This window comes from Rhopalosiphum maidis, chromosome 3, assembly GCF_003676215.2.
Source record: "Rhopalosiphum maidis isolate BTI-1 chromosome 3, ASM367621v3, whole genome shotgun sequence".
NCBI classification, from domain to species: domain Eukaryota; kingdom Metazoa; phylum Arthropoda; class Insecta; order Hemiptera; family Aphididae; genus Rhopalosiphum; species Rhopalosiphum maidis.
Window position 1 is genome coordinate 21,906,809 of NC_040879.1, and position 19,266 is coordinate 21,926,074.

The 19,266-nt window shown below is 25.2% G+C and overlaps 1 protein-coding gene across 1 annotated transcript; it reads left to right on the forward strand.

Annotated features, from left to right (window-relative positions):
* The first annotated feature begins 2 nt into the window (after positions 1-2).
* Positions 3-9,339, forward strand: LOC113557828. The gene is made up of 5 exons (XM_026963372.1): positions 3-14; positions 4,890-5,039; positions 5,421-5,612; positions 6,218-6,316; positions 9,259-9,339. Exons 1-5 carry the CDS (start codon positions 3-5, stop codon positions 9,337-9,339), a joined length of 534 nt encoding a protein of 177 aa, XP_026819173.1.
* The last annotated feature ends 9,927 nt before the right edge of the window (positions 9,340-19,266 follow it).

Genomic DNA, 19,266 nt, shown 5'->3' on the forward strand with positions numbered 1-19,266 from the left:
CAATGTCATCAAAAGTATGACTATTTATCTGTAGTTAAAATATTTATTCATACAAATACAGTAGTAAAATATATGTGAAACTATTGAGAAAAGAAATTCTTTCAATACAAGTAACGTAAAAAAAAATTAATTTGAAATATTCGTAGTACCAATTGTATTATTTAAAGCATAAATAATTAATTTCTGGATAAATCTTGTAGTTTTTTTTTCATATTATATTTAATCACAATATTACATTCATATCTCCGGAAACTTTTAGAGGTTACAGCTCAATTATGTCAATTGATCTAAATTAATAATTGTATTTTATAATTCATAACTAACAATCATTCATACTTAAAAGTGCCCGGGGACTGTACACAATGCCCGATTTTCAAGGGCAAAGTTGGAATAAATTAACATTGTCCGGCCATTGTATAACAGTATCCAACTATATTTGGGCACTGTAATATTGAATATTAAATAAAAATTCTTACCAGGTCCTCAAATAATCATACAAAAAAACCTAAAATAAACACTTCAAATATTAGTTTTTAAATATATTCGGCGTATCCAGTTAGGTACCTACTTACAACTGAAGAGTTAATATTATTATCTAAAAGTGGTTCGACATGATTAAAATGAATACTATTTAGTATTAAATTATAATCATTTTAGTTAATCATTACTAAAAAATAATGTTAAGCATATAGAAATATTAATTGATTAAACATTTTCTTACATAAGGTAAATAAAAAATATTTGACTTTATTCTTTGAACATTTTTAACTATTCAAAAGTTTGAACTTATTATCTGTTTAGAGCATAAAATATAAAGACTTGTGTACCTACTATATAGCTAATAGATATATTATATTATATGATACGATAATATTTATACCTATTTTATTTAAATAACCTCATTGATTGTTGAAAAAACCTTAGCCCACGTAAAAAAAATATTTGACTCACTCTTCCCCCCCTGGAAAAATATTCTAGCGTCATGCTTGCATAGAAATATCATTATATTAATTCATTTATTACTACGTACACCACTGTTGTGACAAAGTTAGGAGTCGCAAAGTCGTCCGGATTTATTACATTAACACCGGTTGGTCTTACATGATGTATTTCAACTTGCAAGTACACCTATTATACTCTTGAACACCCAATTTAGAAGTTTTCATGTCACTTCATCTATTAAAGAAATTTGTACTGGTGGTACCTTATTAGCCTGGATTAACACCTCTTTACATATTGTGAACAGCAATAGTGTTCGCGCAATATACTATGCGATCACTTTATCGTTAAGATTACTGATCGGTTCGCATTATCGGTTACGAATAAAATATTTAAATATGCTATTAAATATAAATGTGTGCAGCACGCTTTACCTATTTAATTTGCTTTGCCCACTTGAATCCGGGCAAGGTACACTTTGCCCGAGCAATCTCCTACAATACCTGGCCAATGTATGAACAATTCGAATATTAAAATGGTCATTATTATTTATTACATTTCCCTAAGTGTTCGGTTATTATGCACAGTGCCTGGACATTGTATAACAATTACCTCCTTAATACATTAAATGGTTTTCAAAATAATGTATAGACTATAATCAGTTCAATTTGGTTTTAAATAGTCATAAGTGTTAATAGTTGGATAGTTTATAATATTGTATAAGGTACTTGCTACTTTACCCGTAACACATACAATAAACGTTATTGTTATCTAAGTCACTACACAGTAGTTACCTATTATTACAGTTAACATATAATAAAATAAAACTGTTTAATTATTAAGCTTAATGATACAATTTAAAGATATACTTACCAGGTATACATATTTATTATTTTCTTACAAATTTAAAACCAACATTATGCAGAATATCATGGTAGGTGATTTTAAGTTATATTTATGGTAACCAATATAATTTATATTTTTTACGTTATAAAATTATAAAAACTAACTTAGGTATAATGCAAAGAATATTGTTACTTTAGGATAGATTATTATTAAATATTATTATGTAAATTTTATTGTTTGTTTGTGTGCATAGCGTATAATGTATATAAATGTAAACTGTCATTCCCATTTCCCAATACAAGCTCATTTAAAAATTACGTTGCATTTTAACCAAAACATCTGAAAACTCATTCAAGATTAAGTTAAGTTTGATTATGTACTTATTTGCATCATTATGGTGAAGTTTTATATTTTCTATAAAAATCGTTGTATTATAAATAGATTATAGATACTATTCTATGCTATGTAAACTGTTTGTTAAGACGGCCTGCACAACGTAAAAATATATATATTACACTTTTAAAATGTATTTATTCTTTTTAAATCATAAATAGCAGACTATAAAAGTTCGTAGTGAAAAATTGGTTCATTTTTTAAAATATAATTATCTATTACGTTATTGTAATAGGTAATTGATATGTATTTTTCTAATTGAATTCATTATTTAATATCATGCAACCTATATATGCAATAAATGTTATTATTATCTACGTAATTATACAGAAGTTACCTGTTTTTACATTTAACATATAATAAAATAAAACTGTTTAAGTATTAATCTTGTGACAATTCGATTCCAAATTGTTATGGATCGAATGTCATGTGATCGCCTTGGTATTTATAAGGTCGCCAACCACGAGCCGAGACCCAACAAGGACGAAGCGACGTGGATTTTTTATAATATATAAATAAATATTCCCCATGTTCAGGCATAATGTAATAATAATAGTAATAATAAATCGCAATAACAAAATTAGAAAGGAAAGGTTTTTATACTTAAAGTAGTGCCGAGAAATCCGATAAGCATAAAACTCGGGCAAAGAAATAGGTAGGTACAGAAAAAGAATAATAAGTTACCCGTACACAAAATAAATATATAGATAAACCCAACTCTGTACACATCCCGCCGACTCCTTTAGACGGTTACCAAGGTCCTGGAGTATACAATAATAAATATAATAAAAACCTAACAGAATAACGGCCACGGTGATTGGAAAAATAGATATAATAATTAAACAACATTATCAACTCGGAGTATACCTATGTTACCCGCAGGCGTAACGACAAATTTGTAACTCTTCCGTGTATGTAAGGCGGGTTGGGAGAAAAGTGAAAGAAAAAAGAAAGGTATGGTAGTAATTAATCTGCCGGTATTCTGTGTACGGGGTAAGTCGGGCGTGGCCGTATCGTATAGATGTTAGAGGGAGGCGTGTGTGCTTCATCGGTCGCACCGGCAAATGCTGTCGTCGATCGGTGGACTTGGACCCAAATCACTACGGACAAAAATCATTACTGTGCGCACACGTGATCATATGTTATCAATTATTTTTTGTGCATTTATCAGGTCACTAACAAACTTAATAGTTAGATACAATTTAAGGATAAATACTTATTTATTTATTTTATGGTAACCTATATAATTTATATTAATTACATATTATTATTATAAAGATCTAATGGTCACACATTTTTCTAGACTTGGGATTTTATATATAATTAGTACCAGTAATATTTAGTACTTAACTAGTTAGCTAGTAGTTATTCCCAGTGTAGTTCAAATAACATAACTCATTTGAAGATTCCCGTGTATTTAATCATATCATTATAATAATTTTTTTCAGAACCTACCTGTAATTAAAATCTGTTATCAGGAAGCTAGACCAAACATTTTATAATTGTTGAAATTCTTACAATAATTTATTAATGTTTATTATGACGTTGCTTTTTTTCATTCAGTTGCATTGAATTTCAACTGTCATCTATAACGAGCTTGGATTATAGAAGTATAAGGTACAACAAATTAAAATATCTATACATGAAAATACGTTAGTAAATTACATTTCTGTATGCTAAAAACATTAACTATAAAAAAAACAAATTCAAATATACAAGAAATCGAGAGGAACGTCTGAACAAGTCCTGTCTGTAGTCGACCGGCTAAATTTTACCCCGTGCATTACCATCTCGGACAGGAGTACGCGCGGATATTTATACATAGCGTCCGCTGATAGGCCATAAAAAATGAGTTATTCGTTTACGACTTATGAAAGTTAAGTATTTGTTCAACAACAGGTCATTTTTATCAACAAAAATTAAAAATGTTTAACACTTTAAAAACTTAATACAAAAAAAATTACTAAAAAAATATTAATATGTTTTCTTTTTTCACTTGAATAAATATTATTTCGTGTATACATTTGTTTATTTTAAATCGAAAATCAATTATATATAAGCAAACACTGAAGTATCGAAACAAACATTTTTTATGGCTCTAAAAAAACTGGGAAATTATGTAAATTGTAACTTTTAGCACAGTTATCTTAAAATTTTTCCGACCTCTGGGCTATTCCAAAACAACTATAATTTCGTTTTAATGTAAAATAATCATGAGAATTTCAGGATTGTGTCTAGTGTATGTTGGACTAATGAAACAACCTAACATGAATTATTAATATTTTTATTTCTATTCAAAATTTTCATGTAACAGAGTCATGCAAGTTTGGATTGTATAGAAGGATAACGGAAGCATGAACATAGAAAATTTATCTGTAATAAATATTCATGAAAATACAAAAGTAAAACACATATAAAAAAATGATTAAAAATAATATACAATAGAAATTATTTCTATGCAAATATGAAATAATTTTAAAATAAAAATATGATATTTTATTTAAAAAGACTACGAATTTCATTATCTGAAGTATACAAATATAATTTCCGGACAAACTTTGTTACTTTTTTCTGATTTAATATAAGTACTAAGTAATAATTTATTATATTCTTTTAACATATTACTTAAATTTCCTAAAACTACAAATGATTATAAATGCGGATAAATTAATATTCAAAAAAAGTCTTTGTATAATTAACTACTATTACAGGAAGAATACCGTACGGTATTAGAAACAATATATCCTTGTCAATCAATAAATGCAATACAAACTAACATATATTTCCGTAAAAGGACATCAAGTATAACTGAGATGAAAGGAAATTTTACATTGCTGGTACCTTTTGACGATAGTCTTACAGTAAGTAAATATTTAATAATAATTGTAACATATAGAACATATTCACTCAACTAGATACTTAAAATTGAGCTATTTTATTTAATGGAATATAATTTAACGGTGTTAATAAAAATACATAGAATTATTATCAAACAAAAAATTATTATCGACTTTATACATTTTAAGACAATACCTTTTTTTTCACCAAAATATTTAAATATCATAAGGTTTATAAAATTTTCAAAATTTACTACACTCTGGTACTAAAAGTTGTACTTACTTTTTTTATTCAATTTTATGATTGAAACGAAAAGACTTATAAATCGTAACTGACTTGTAATTGATTTTTTTTTTTATTACTATAATCTTAAAAAATATTCTTAAATTTCTATTTTTTAATAGATTAATATAAACTTGGCATCTTGGAGTTTAACTGGTGGTTGGAAACCAAATTTAGCGGTATTCATAGCAATAAATGCATGTAGTAGTTTGAAAACGGTCCTTGGAAACGTGTGGTATTCATTAATGAAGGCTTTTAACTTTCCTAAAACTAGCTGTCCACTATTACCGATAATTTATAAAAATAATGATTTAGTCTTATGTAAACTACGAATTAAATTAGTGTGATGCATTGAAATTCAGTGAAATAATATTATAATACCTTATACAATATTATAAGCTATCCAACTATTAACAGATTTGACTATTTAAAACCAAATTAAATTAAGTATACATTTTCGAATACTTATATGATGAATGCTGACTTAACTTTTCAATTAATTATTCTTTTGTCTTTAATGATGTTTATTCAGATATCCAGTAGTTATGTTATTTTCTAAGTTGGATATATTGCGTATAATAAATTATGTTCAGGTAGTAAAAGCGTACTAGCGTTTATATTAATTTTAATTTGTAATATTTAAGGGCAACTACATATTGCATATGTCACTTTTTATATTTTTAAAAAGATTTTTCTACAAATTGTATCGTAGTAAGAATAATAACTTTTGTTATTGGAACACAAATAATACAATAGTTTTCATCGTTATATTTAATACGTATGTATACACTTTAACATCAATTATGTACCCTCATGATGCCAATATTTAGCAACCTTTAAGTAACTTTCAGCAACCTACTTGAAAAAATGTAAGTACGTCAATTATGTATGTGTAGAAATTAATTGTTAAATTTTTCAGAGCACATATATTACATCAGGAATAGATTTAAAGGAATTTGAAGACCATCATAACTTTCCAAAGGTGTATTTTTATGGGAAACATAAAGTATTGTATAAGGCGAAAAATTTAAAAACAAAATATTAGATTGCTTTGCATTGGAGTTGAGTCTTACACGACCGTGAGAATACAAAATTTAAATTAAATTTTACAAAATTATAATATAATATCGTGATATTTTCACAATAAAAATTTTTTTAATTTATTTCCTGATATCATACATGCAGCGTCTGCAATAAATAAATAGTTATATTGTCTAATTTACTATAACAGAAGTTTTTAAATATTTCATTTTACATAAAATAAAATAAATCTAGTAAAGTAAAATTTTAAAACGTTTATTAATCGCTTAAAATTAAACAATTTTAAAACTTACCATGTACAAATTTACAATGCAGAAAATGTTGCTACTTTAGGATAGATTAGTATTAAAAATTACTATATACATTATATTGTTTGTTTGTGTGATTAGCGTATAAAAATAAAAATTTATATTCCCAATATATTCATACTAGTTCATTTTAAAAATATCTTGTATTTACAGTTGTATTTGGGTCACAGTTAACCTAACCTAACCTAACCCCTAGGTTTGTGATAATAAATGTATTTCTCCAACGCTAAAAAAACATCAAAGAATGAATTCTTATTACTCTGTTAAATATCAATAAATGATTATTCAGCAGTCTTTAAATGTACATACTTTTCAGAGTGAGGCGAAGTAGGTGGTGTCTGCAATAATACATGTATTTCTTAAATAGTAAAAAGTGTATATAAGAATAAATTCTTATTGTTCAACAAAAATATTAATAATAAGTTAATATAAAAAAATATACTTTTGTGAAACAAAGGCAGTTTAACTAAAATCTTCTGGCGTTAAAGATGACTCTTTTATATAACTGTAAGTAATATATGTTGTAAATAAAATTCAATGACATATTTATAATATAAAATGTATGTAGAAAGTACTTAGGTTAATAGAAAAAAACGTGAATACATTACTTGTCAAATGCATCTGGTAGTATTGCAACATTATTCAATGTTTCTCCTACTTCGTGACTACAATTAGTATAAAAATATTACATGACTACTTTGTTTAGGTACATAATATTGTTAAAATAATTACTAGTACTGCATCAAATTTTTATATTTTCCTCGCATTGCTATAAACATAGCTCATTGGAGAAAAATGTAGACTGCATATGTAATGCCAATCTTTTACATAAGTTTTCAAATTAAGCTTATAAATCCATAATTGACGTTTTTCGGGATCTTTTGGAAACCTGAGTAGATTTAAAATGATTTTGAGACTTTATTTAAAATATGAACAAATTTTTTTTTCCATTACTTACCACTAAAAATTTAGGTTTAGCTTTTTAGTTGAGTTGGAGTTGCAATTACACACCATGAACTATTCTTATTTATGACTCAATAATGTATTAAGTATTGTATATTAAATAATAAATATGTTCATGTACAATAGCGAATTCGCAAAAAAACTGAAGTTTAAAAATTCGTAAGGTACTAAAATAGTACAACGACTTAGAATAGTTAAAATCACAGGCATAAAATTACACACACGGCAAACAACAAATCCGCATAAGTTTATTATTTTTAAATACGATATTGAATTTTAAAGCTAAATAAACAAAAATTTGTTCTATTTCAACATTTAAACATACCTACCTACCATCAAACTTTTAAATTTCAACATTTTAGTTTGTTTTTTTTTTTATATAACTTTTCATCGGATATTTAATTGCAATAAATTTTATAAATTTTACCATGTTAGGTTATAAATTGCAATTAATCGATTTAAAAAAAAGAAAAATATTTTAAGTAAATAAAATAATAACAATAGATAACTTAAATCGATATGTTAGGTACCCGCGATAATTTGAGTAGCTCGCTAATTCAATAATTAGATACTATTCGAGTGTTTAGAACGTACATTCTCAACCTTTATTTTTTGCAGTTTTTCATAATTTTTGGCACATATCTCAAATAGAAATAATCATTATCTTTAAAATTAAAAAACTAATCGATTAAGAAAATAATTGTTTTTGCAGTGTTTTCAAACTTAATATGCCATTTACTACAGTACTACAAACATAAATACAAAAAATAAAACTAAATAAAAAATGATAGTTATTATTTTGTGATTTTTATTTCACAAAATTACATGTATCTATGTAATGATAATAATCACAAACTAATACCGGTATATAATATTTTACTATTTTTTTTTACCATATGACTTATATTTTTCAAGACTTCTCCTATGATTATCAATATTTATTTATTTAGTTTCTATTAAAACAGTTATAAACTTAACACTTATTACGGGTAGAATATCGTACAGTATTTAAGAAAATATATTCTTGTCAATTGACAAATACATTTCAACTTAATATAAATCTCGGTAAAAATATGACATAAAATATGATTGAGATAAAAGGAAATTCTTCATTTTCGATGCCTTTTGACGATAGTTTTACAGCAAGTAAATATTTAATAATAATTGTTTCGTAATAAAACATTACATACTCAATTAACTGGGTGCTTAAGATGGGATCATTACTTGTTTTATTTATCTATATACTAATGTTGCTGATTAACCATATAACTTTTGAATATAAAAAATTATCATAGACACTATTATTTTTAAAACAATATCCATTTCCCACCAAAATATATAAAAATACATAGTCGTTTATATTATTTTATTTTATAATTGAGTTGAAAACATTTTTAATTTGTACTTGACTTGTAATTTTTATCGTTTTATATAGCCTTTACTAATATACTATTAATTTAATAATTTTATGTAAACGCTGCATCTTGGAGTTTAACTAGTGATTGGAGTTGGAAACCAAATTCAGTGGTTTAGGTATATATATATAAAATAATGCATGTAGTAAAAAAGTTGGAATGAATGTGAAGGAATTAGAAGACAGTAACTTTCCAAAGGTGTGTTTTATGGAAAATATAAATTAACAAACAAGACGAAAAATATAGAAAATAAAGTATTAGGTTGCTTTGTATTAGAATTGAGTCTTATATGTCCGCGAGAATACCCAATTTAAATTAATTCTAAAAACCAATTTGATTAAATTTTATAAATTTAAAATATAGTACATTATTTTTACAGTTATATGCTTAATTATTTTTATTATTTAATTTACCAAATAACCTAATACTAATATCTCATTTAAAAATTTCCTTTAACGGCTTTAATTACAACAAAATAATAAATTGTTATAGTAATTAGAAATAATTAGGTATTACGTATATATCTATAATATAGTAATATACCTTGGTACTATCCATCAACAAACAATATCAACAATTCGTATGATCGTATGATCTGCATCGTATGCAGATATTACCTATCCATTGATTATGGTTATGCATTTAACGATTTTTTATCTAATATTTGTGTAGTAGTGAATGTATATTTTTATGGATAATTAAAATAAAAAACGTTTATGATAAAAAATTTAGAAAATAAAATAATTTGTTGCTACGTTGTGGAATTGACTAGTTGAGTACATACGAGCATAAGAAAACCCAATTTAAATTAATTCAATAATATGATAATAATATAATTACATTATTTTCATAACTATAATGATTTTAAATGTTTTCATTCATTTTCTGATATCATACAATATGTAAATGCAATTGTAAATGTTCGTAATTCGATTAAAAACTAAAATATCTTTAACACCAATCGAGATATTAGGATAAACGTAAAATATTAAAAGTTATTATACACAATTTGTCTTTTTGTGTGCATAGTTTTCTAAGTGTTCGTATAGGTAAGTTTGTTAACTTTTAATATCAAGCTACATTTTAAAATCAAAAAAAGAAAACTTGTTCAATTTCAACTTTTAAGCATACCATTTATCAAAAATACAACATTTTTTTTTTTATAATTTTTACCGGATATTTTATTTTATATATATATTAAGTTATGGGTATTTTAAATGTTGTAATTTTACTCTATTTTTTTATACATCCAACAATTAAAACACTGTAAAAATCTAACATTATTATACTAAAGGATATTAGTTTATGAAATTACACTATAAGATTGACAAGTCTAGGCAAGTTAACTAATTATTTTTACTCGTTAAATTAAGTTAATACAGAAAAATTTAAGTTGAGTTTAAAGTTTAAAGTTACTTTTTTATTTATTTAATTCATAAAAAGTTAATTTGAAAAAAATGTAACTTACCTTAGTTAAAAATAAGTTAGTTTTTTTTTTTTTTTTTAATTAATTACATGAAACGTCATAGTAAACGATATGAACAAAATGTTATGAACAAATAATAATTCTTGACGACACAACGGATTTATTGCTTAATATTTAATACGAGTATATTAAAATCATTCTGGGTTTTCTCGTTAAGTTAGAAGTTACTTATAAGAATAAAAGTAACTCGTTAAGTAAATTAGTTAAAAGTAACTTAACTTTAACTTTTTAACTCGTTAATGCCCAGCCTTAAAGATTGATATATATACAATATTAATCCTCTGTAGGCTTGTTGTGGTAATATTTGTATAATACCTAGATTATATTTTAGAAACACCAAGAATAAAGTATATATCTACTTTCAACTGAATAATGATAATTTAAAAATGAACGATAGTCAAAACAAAATACTAACAATAGGTAACTAACAAAATAAAATTAATAAACATAATTAAGCATTAGAACTATTGTACTCGTAGTGCAAATAATATGGCTAGACAGTAGAAATTCAGTTCTAGTGGTAATATTTGTCGTCGAAAATCAATTTCCACGATTCCACGACTAATTGGTGTCTCAATCTTAAAATTAAAAACTAAAAAAATATATATATCAAACAAATTGCACCAAACAATTTTGTAAAATAGCCAATTGGTACTAATGAAATAATCATTTGAATATAATATAATAAGCACGTGTTTCTCGCATCGAATACCTACATTCAAAGAGATTTATAATTAAAAGCCTCAATACGCTTTATACGGTAAGTAAAACGGTCACGAGTTTTAACATTTTTAAATGATGAATTATATTACGATACATGGTAAAGGCATACACTTTTCACATTCAAACATTATTAAATAATTTAACGTAAAACGAATGGAGGTACCGCGATACTTAGTACGCACTTCGAGTGTTTCCTCTGAACCAGGCGGAGAGATCTATGGGGACATATGAATTTTTTCTATGAGTAATTGGTGGAAATTAAATAATAATTATGAAGGGAGTACTACTTAAAATGTCTAGCAGCAAAAATATAAAATTAAGAGAAGATTAATTACGAACGCGTAAGCCAAATAAAAAAAATTAAACAGCGAAGAAATTAATAGCATTAAAAATGGTTACCTTATGTGAATACAGTTGTTTTTATAGTATTGCTAATGTAACTAATAATAATTTATTCTACCTAACTATATATATATATTAATAATTTACTAATTTACGATTAAACTACGAATGTATTATTAGCCATTATTCAAATGTACCTATTAATATTTTAAAAGTGTAAACTATAAATTATAAATGTAAACATTATAAAAGTTTTTTTTTTCCGAAACATAAAAATGTCAACACAAATAATATTAAAAATAGTATATGTATCCAATTTTCAATGTTAAATAATTCTATAATAATACAATTTTACAACCCATATAAATTAATATTAAAAGCAATTTATAACACCATTAACTATTTAAATATGTATTATGTATATTGAAATTTGAAGGTACAAATATAACATATGAAACAATTGTTTAAACATAACTATTAATCTAATAACTGTAAATGTATGAAATAATTTGACGTTTTCAACAAAAAATAAATTACAAATGTTATAATTTAAAAATCTAAGTAAGCATCAGTCATCTTGTTGTAATAAAATTTTACTCTCCAAACTAAGAACCAATAAAGATATTTTAAAAAATATATATAGATGTTGTTATAAGTCTAAAAAATACATTTTATAAAAATTAAAATCAAATAAAGACTGTAATAGTGTTAAGTAGCTCTAACGTTAAGTCAAAAAAATAAGCTAAATAAACGGGTAAATAATTAGATAGTTTTACGTGTACTGTCGATTATTATATCGATTTCCGTAATGTTCAAAAATTAGATTAATTAGATCATTCAAAATAGAAACCAAAACAATTAGAACAACCACAAAAAAATAAAATAAATTTTATTAATAATTTAATTAATAAATTAAGTTTTAAAATTGCAATACTTAAAAGCATTGGCAAATAAATTTAAACCACGAAAACTTTGCTAAGATACAATATACCAAACTTAAATTTTATTTAAATTGTATGTGTTGGTTATTAATTATTTCACCTGTTTTTATTGATTTTTTTAAATTTTAATTCTAACATTTTGCACTTTTCGTCTAAATTATTTTATGCATTAACTATTTTCTATTAATAATTAATACAGCTGCACCACCCTATATATTTACTAAGATATTTATAATTTTATACAAAACTAATTAATTTATTATAATTATTTATTAACATTAATTTGTTCAAACTGAAATAAACTATTTATAAATATTTCCTATCGGAGGTGATTCCAGTTCAAGAGGGACACTACTTAAAATAGGAAATTCAAATAAATGTTATTTTTGAAATCGGGAGGTAATTCGAGAAGCCTTTAAAAAAAAACTTTACGGGAGGCAATTCGTGAGCGCCCATAATTAAAGCAAGTGAATCATAGTTATAATAATTCATAATAATATTTTAAAAATGTGTATGCACAATTGGAAGTATATTATATTCAATAAATAAAACAAATATTGGGATTACATAATTATTGATTGTTGTTATGTTACACTATAAATTTACAATAATATACGTCAATTAAATTAGTTATCAGCTATAACTACAGTAGTTATGTTCGTCAGTATTCCGCTTATTTACGTTTAATTCAACAATAATTAGAACTAAATAAATAAAGTAATAAAGCAATCTCAGGACGGAAAAAATGTTGGTGAAGAACAATTACTTCGGCTGGAAGTCGCTGTTTTTATATTTTTGTCTAGAAATGATAAATCTGAATCTCGTTAATAGCGAAACTACTAATTCACTTGAAACCGACGGTAAAAATAATCACGGAAATTGGTTCGAAGCTAATCCAAGAGGGGCTTAGTAACAAGACACTACCATGCGAGTACCATAAGTTTTTCCGTATTCCTCGTCTAAACTAACCACTAATTTACTACTACACTATTTACTTTTTATAATAATTGATTTATTTATGCATATGATTATTAATATATTCTGTTCAATTGAAATAATAATTTTAAATTATATATTTATGTGTGTATATATTTATATTTTTAATTGTGAAACTTTAAAACTCAATTCTATAAAGTTTAATTTTATAATATTATAATAATAAATATGATTAAATAATGTTTGTTAATCATGAATAGTTTTGTAAATAAATTTTTATCCTATCTACAGTGAATAGAAACTTTCCCATATAGACTATGCTTAATTGTTGAAAATAAAAAATTGGTAAATTTTTAAGCAAACCGGATAAGAGAGGAATATCCCGTAGGCTCATGAATCATGAGTCATGGTTGTAAAGGACAATTGTCATTGTTAAATTATAATTTTATTAAATTGTGATCTATACTTATTTTATACTATAAAAGCGTTTCATTTATAGATATACTAATGAAAAAAAGTGAGGGGTAATACTATACCATTATTTTTGTGTGAAAATATTAATTTCAATACCGTCTACAATACCATTTGTACGAATGACAAACTTCAATGATGAAAACAACAATACTTTTTCAATTTATTATACATTTACACTCTTAAGTTTTTTAACACAAAATTAATTAAGCAACAATATTATATTCCTGATATATTTTAATATTTTAAAAAATAAAATATATAGTGGACATAGATAGGTACCAATAGTAATGTCTGAATAAATGTACCACAGTAGTGGAACGCATAAGGAAATCGAGTAATAGAAGACTCAGTAAAACCCCATAACTGAATACCGTATTTCCTTACGGGTGATATTATTGGTTCATGTATGATTGATTTAATGATGTATAAAGAGATATCAATATAATATAATATAATATTAATTTAGAGATTACAAGGTGCAATCTATAATTGATTGTTTAACGTGTTGGCCCAAAGTTTCGTGTTTGTCTAATACTACACCAAGGTATTTCATTTAATTTACCATTGAAATTGTTTGATTGTTCAACCTAATAGACAGTGAATCATGATTCCTTACAGGAAAAATTACTTGAATAGATTTAGGTTTGTTTATTTTGATTTTTCACCATACATCTTAATCGTATTTAAATTATTTTGATACATGAATACAAAATATTAATTAAAATGATAAAATTACAAATTTTCGTTTATATTAAATATTTTTATTTGGTTAAATCGAAAAACGTTGTTATGCCTAACTTGCCTCAAATTTTACGAAACAAGATTAACAACTATATCTGAAAAATAGAAAATAAATCTTAAAGTAATCATAATATTAAACAATAAGAGCTGTGATATACAAAAGGAGTAGGTAAGAAAAAGAAGAAATTACACATTTATACCAGAACAACTTTTTTTTACCCAGCTCGCGAGGTGAGTCGAAATGTATACCGGTGTATTACAAACAAATTTCTTTATTTTATACCGGTATTCTTTTTAAGGGAAGATTTACATCGTTATGGACCAACGAATTTCTAGATGTAGTAAGATTATTATTATACATTTGTTAAAGTAATAAAAAATGGTTATACACTTATAGAGAGGATTCTGTGATAATATAAAACGAATTTAAGGTTACACACTCTTCTAGGGTATACATATGATGATATATACAGTATAATAATTAAATTGCAATACTGTAAAGTTATGAAACGCCTTTCATTAGATACATCGTTAAAGAATAAATAAACTTAATTATAAGTTTACATTGCCTATTTACTTTCTTGTGTTTATGTATATAAAATATAATATTGTTGATATATGTTTTTGAGCTTCAACTTATAACGAAAAAAATAATTACAAAAATAAGTGATATAATCAATAAATTATCATAATTTATAACATTTTAAAAACATGTATACACAATTGTATACATATATTATTTCATATAAATAAAACAAATATTGGACTTACGGTATTATCACACTACAGGTGATGTCACTATAAATTGATGATGTTATACCCTAGTAAAATTAATTATTAACTAAAACTACAGTAATTATGTTTGTCTACATTCAACTTGTTTAAATTTAATTATTCAAGTATCAAAACTAAACAAATTAAATAAAAAATCAATTTCAAAAAATGTTGGTGAAGAATCAAAACTTTAGTTGGAAGGCTCTGTTTGTATACATTTGTCTAGAATTACTAAGCCTGAATCTCATAAATGGTGATCATAAAGAAGATTTAATACTTGGATACAAAAATGGATACAAAAGTTACGGAAAATCACACCCGGGTAAATAATGAAAAAATTAGTTAGAGAACGTTAATATGAAGAGGATACCAAGTGTTTGTTTCATGTGCAAACTAAATCTAATATAACTACTAACTTAATAATATTTACTATTTATAATAATTTATTTGTTTACTCTTTATGACTATTTTATTATTCTATTCAATTTTAATTATATTTCATATGTATACATATTACTGTCAATGATGTATTATAGCCTATAAGGATATAAGTAATATAATGTAAATGCTTAGCCTTTATTAATAATACCTAACATTATACTAGTCGCTAACATAAGTAACTCATTAGCAGACAATAAAGGAAATTTTGCTAAAATATTCAAGTATTTTGTTAAGTTTAAACATTCGCAACAATGAGTAGGGATTTATTATCTTAGTGTTTCCTACAAATAGACAATGTTGATGATTGTAGCACTTCTTAAGGTATACTACCTACGTGTCACATCACGTGACATTTTTTTGACATATATTAAGAATTTTTTAACTATATATCTAAAATGTTCTTTTGTATCTACAGGCTAAAATCATGTTTAATATCTTCAAAATTAACTAAGTATGACTATATGTTATATTTTAGGCCGTAACTGAAAAAAAATTTCGGAGGTCAAAAATTTTTTTTTAACATAAATACTGAAAATGTATAGTCAAAAAATTTCTGAGGGGTCCAGACCCCTGGACTCTCCTCCCCCCCCAACCAGTTACGACCTTGAATTTATTTTGATAGCCTATATGTGTAATGTGTATACTACCTACGTGTTTCAAAGTTTAGACATATAGATAATTAAACAAATACATTGAATTAAGACCAAAGAAAAACAGTCTACTTTAGCAGCAGCTTAAGAAAAAATTGTGACGGTCAAATCGGTGAATAAATTCAACTGATGTAAAGAGCGGTTTGGTGTTATACCTCAGAATGACAAATATTTTAATAAAATAAAAAAAAAACAAAATATTTTAATTGGATTATAAATTTAAAATGTCGTTACACGGTGCACAGAAAAATCGATCGACTATAGTTACTAGTTAAGTACCTATTATATATTTTGCAATGTGTTAGCACTTAGCAGTATGCGTACTTGTGTGCAAATATTATAAAAAATAATAATCGCATTTTATGTTCTATAATAACTACTTTATGGTCATATACATGTATCCGATGGACGGCTATATTTTACTTAATGCTGATTGATGATGGTCCTCATATTGCAGAGACCAAAAATAAGTTATTATTAGTATTTACTGATTAGATAAATCAATTTTACAATGTAGGACCGTAAAGAAGCTGAAGAAATCTATAATTATCGTCATTATCAAAGAAATATTGCTAAATGAATCATTGTCTGAAAATGATGAGCATTAACAATATTTCTTAGTTAACATCGTATATTCGTGTACAGAATAATTCTATCAGAAATAATAATTCCTTAATTTAAGTCTTTGATAGTAATATAGTATGTTGGTAGTGATGCCCAACCTTTTTTGTTCGTCGTACCACTTTGGTAAACAACCATCACCGAGTGGGTCAACAAATATAAAAGTACAAATAATCCCAATCTTAATCTAATAATATAATTTTGTTATTCATAATAAGTGTACAATAATATATATAATATATATGGCGAATATCTTATATTTTATTGACTATTGCAAAGATCACGAATTGAGGTAAACATTGTAGTTACGTACAATGATCGGTATATCAAAAAATGAAAAAAAAATAATATTTTAACAGACGATTTTGGTATAACATCCGGTTTTGATTGTCCTCCCCTATCTTGTTGGTAGGCCGAAGTGCGGTCGAGAACATAAAATAACAATAGCTACCTATCAGTTCTCTCTGATGAGTTTCACGAAAACGCATTAACCTAATCGGGATTTTGAGATCAACAGTTGAACTAGTTTTTTCGATTTTTTATTTGCTGACGAATCAATGACACAGTGAGAATAACGTCCCATCCATTGGCGCAACTATAAGGGAAACTTAGTGGGGCTTAACCCCTACCCCTCCAATTTTTTAATTATTTAAGATAAAATAATAATTTAAGCATAAAATAGTCAGAATGTGAGATATCCTATGCAATATGACATAGAGAATTATTGTAACAAAATTATTCAAAAGTAAATTGTCTAAATATTAAATATTAAAGTTTATTTTGCAATATACATACAGTTTAATAAGAATATTTTTATCTAATAAATATTATGCGGGCAGCGTCATTGACCAGTGGCATTGCGGCGGTGACCGTCCAATATTTTAGTTTTATTTTTGTGATTGAAAATGGATAAAAAAACTTTTTAGTATTTTTAATATACAAATAAATTATCCCTATTTGTATAGAAAGACGGTACTATTGATATAAAAATAATCCAGACGATCCTTTTAGTTTTTTGGAAAAGCTGAAAGTAAGTAAATTAAATTAGGTTATACTAGTGGTTAACAATAAAATTATATAACATCAAAAGATTTCTTTGTGAATCAATTATTTTGACATTATATGCACAATATTACCTTTAATTTTGTCATTTTGTTTACTGTTTTCAAATTCAGTTAACTCAATTAAAATTCAGAAACAAATTCTAAATAAATTTAGAATTATATAACCTAACCGGAAAATTAGTTTTTATAAAAATGTACTTCTGCTGTTCTTAGAATAGATTAGTATTTTGGAAATTTTTTTTTTGCTTTCAGGCTCGCGATTATCAGAACTTATACAAAATATTTCACAATAAGCACTAAAACTTAAAAAGTTCAAGGTGTTGACTAATATTATGTCACAAATAACGATCGATCATTATAGTGATTGATTTGTTAAAGTATTTATAAGTACTAACGGGGTTCGATATATCCAACATATACGATGTAATAATAAGCCTCGACTAAAAAGACACCTATAGCACAAACATCAATTTTAATAACCACAGTGATATTGTGATAAACAATAACAATTGTCAAAAAGGTGCAACATCAAATCTGTAGCCAAATTATGATATCTCTGAACCAAAAGAAGCAGAGATACAGGAATTTCATGTATCAATAAATTCATTATCTGTAGCACTGCAAAATTTTCATATCATTTTACAAAATAATGAAAAAAATAGAAGATTTGATATTCAATATCAATTTGATGGATGTTATCATGTACCTACCTAATAAAAAAAAATATCAGAAAATTATGTCACCTATCAGAAGTTTAAAAAATCGGAAATTTACAATTAATTACTTAAAAAAAAACAATTCAATACCTAAATATTAATTCCCAGGCTAACACGCAGAAATACGGTAGGAAAACCGGAATTAAAATAGGTAGGTAGGTAGACTATATGTAAATACAGTTGTTTTCATAATCAAATTTACATTGCTAACATGTCTAATATCCCTATCTACTGTCTAATACCTATTTATAAAATTCAATTTATGTTTAAATTGCAATTGTATTGCAAATATATTATTTTAATCAATTATTCATGTGTATTTAATGTATAAA

Coding starts and splice junctions, on each gene's coding strand:
- LOC113557828 (XM_026963372.1), top strand. Junction 5,040..5,420: donor CTTTTGACGATAGTCTTACA/GTAAGTAAATAT, acceptor ATTTTTTAATAG/ATTAATATAAACTTGGCATC. Junction 5,613..6,217: donor TTTATAAAAATAATGATTTA/GTCTTATGTAAA, acceptor TAAATTTTTCAG/AGCACATATATTACATCAGG.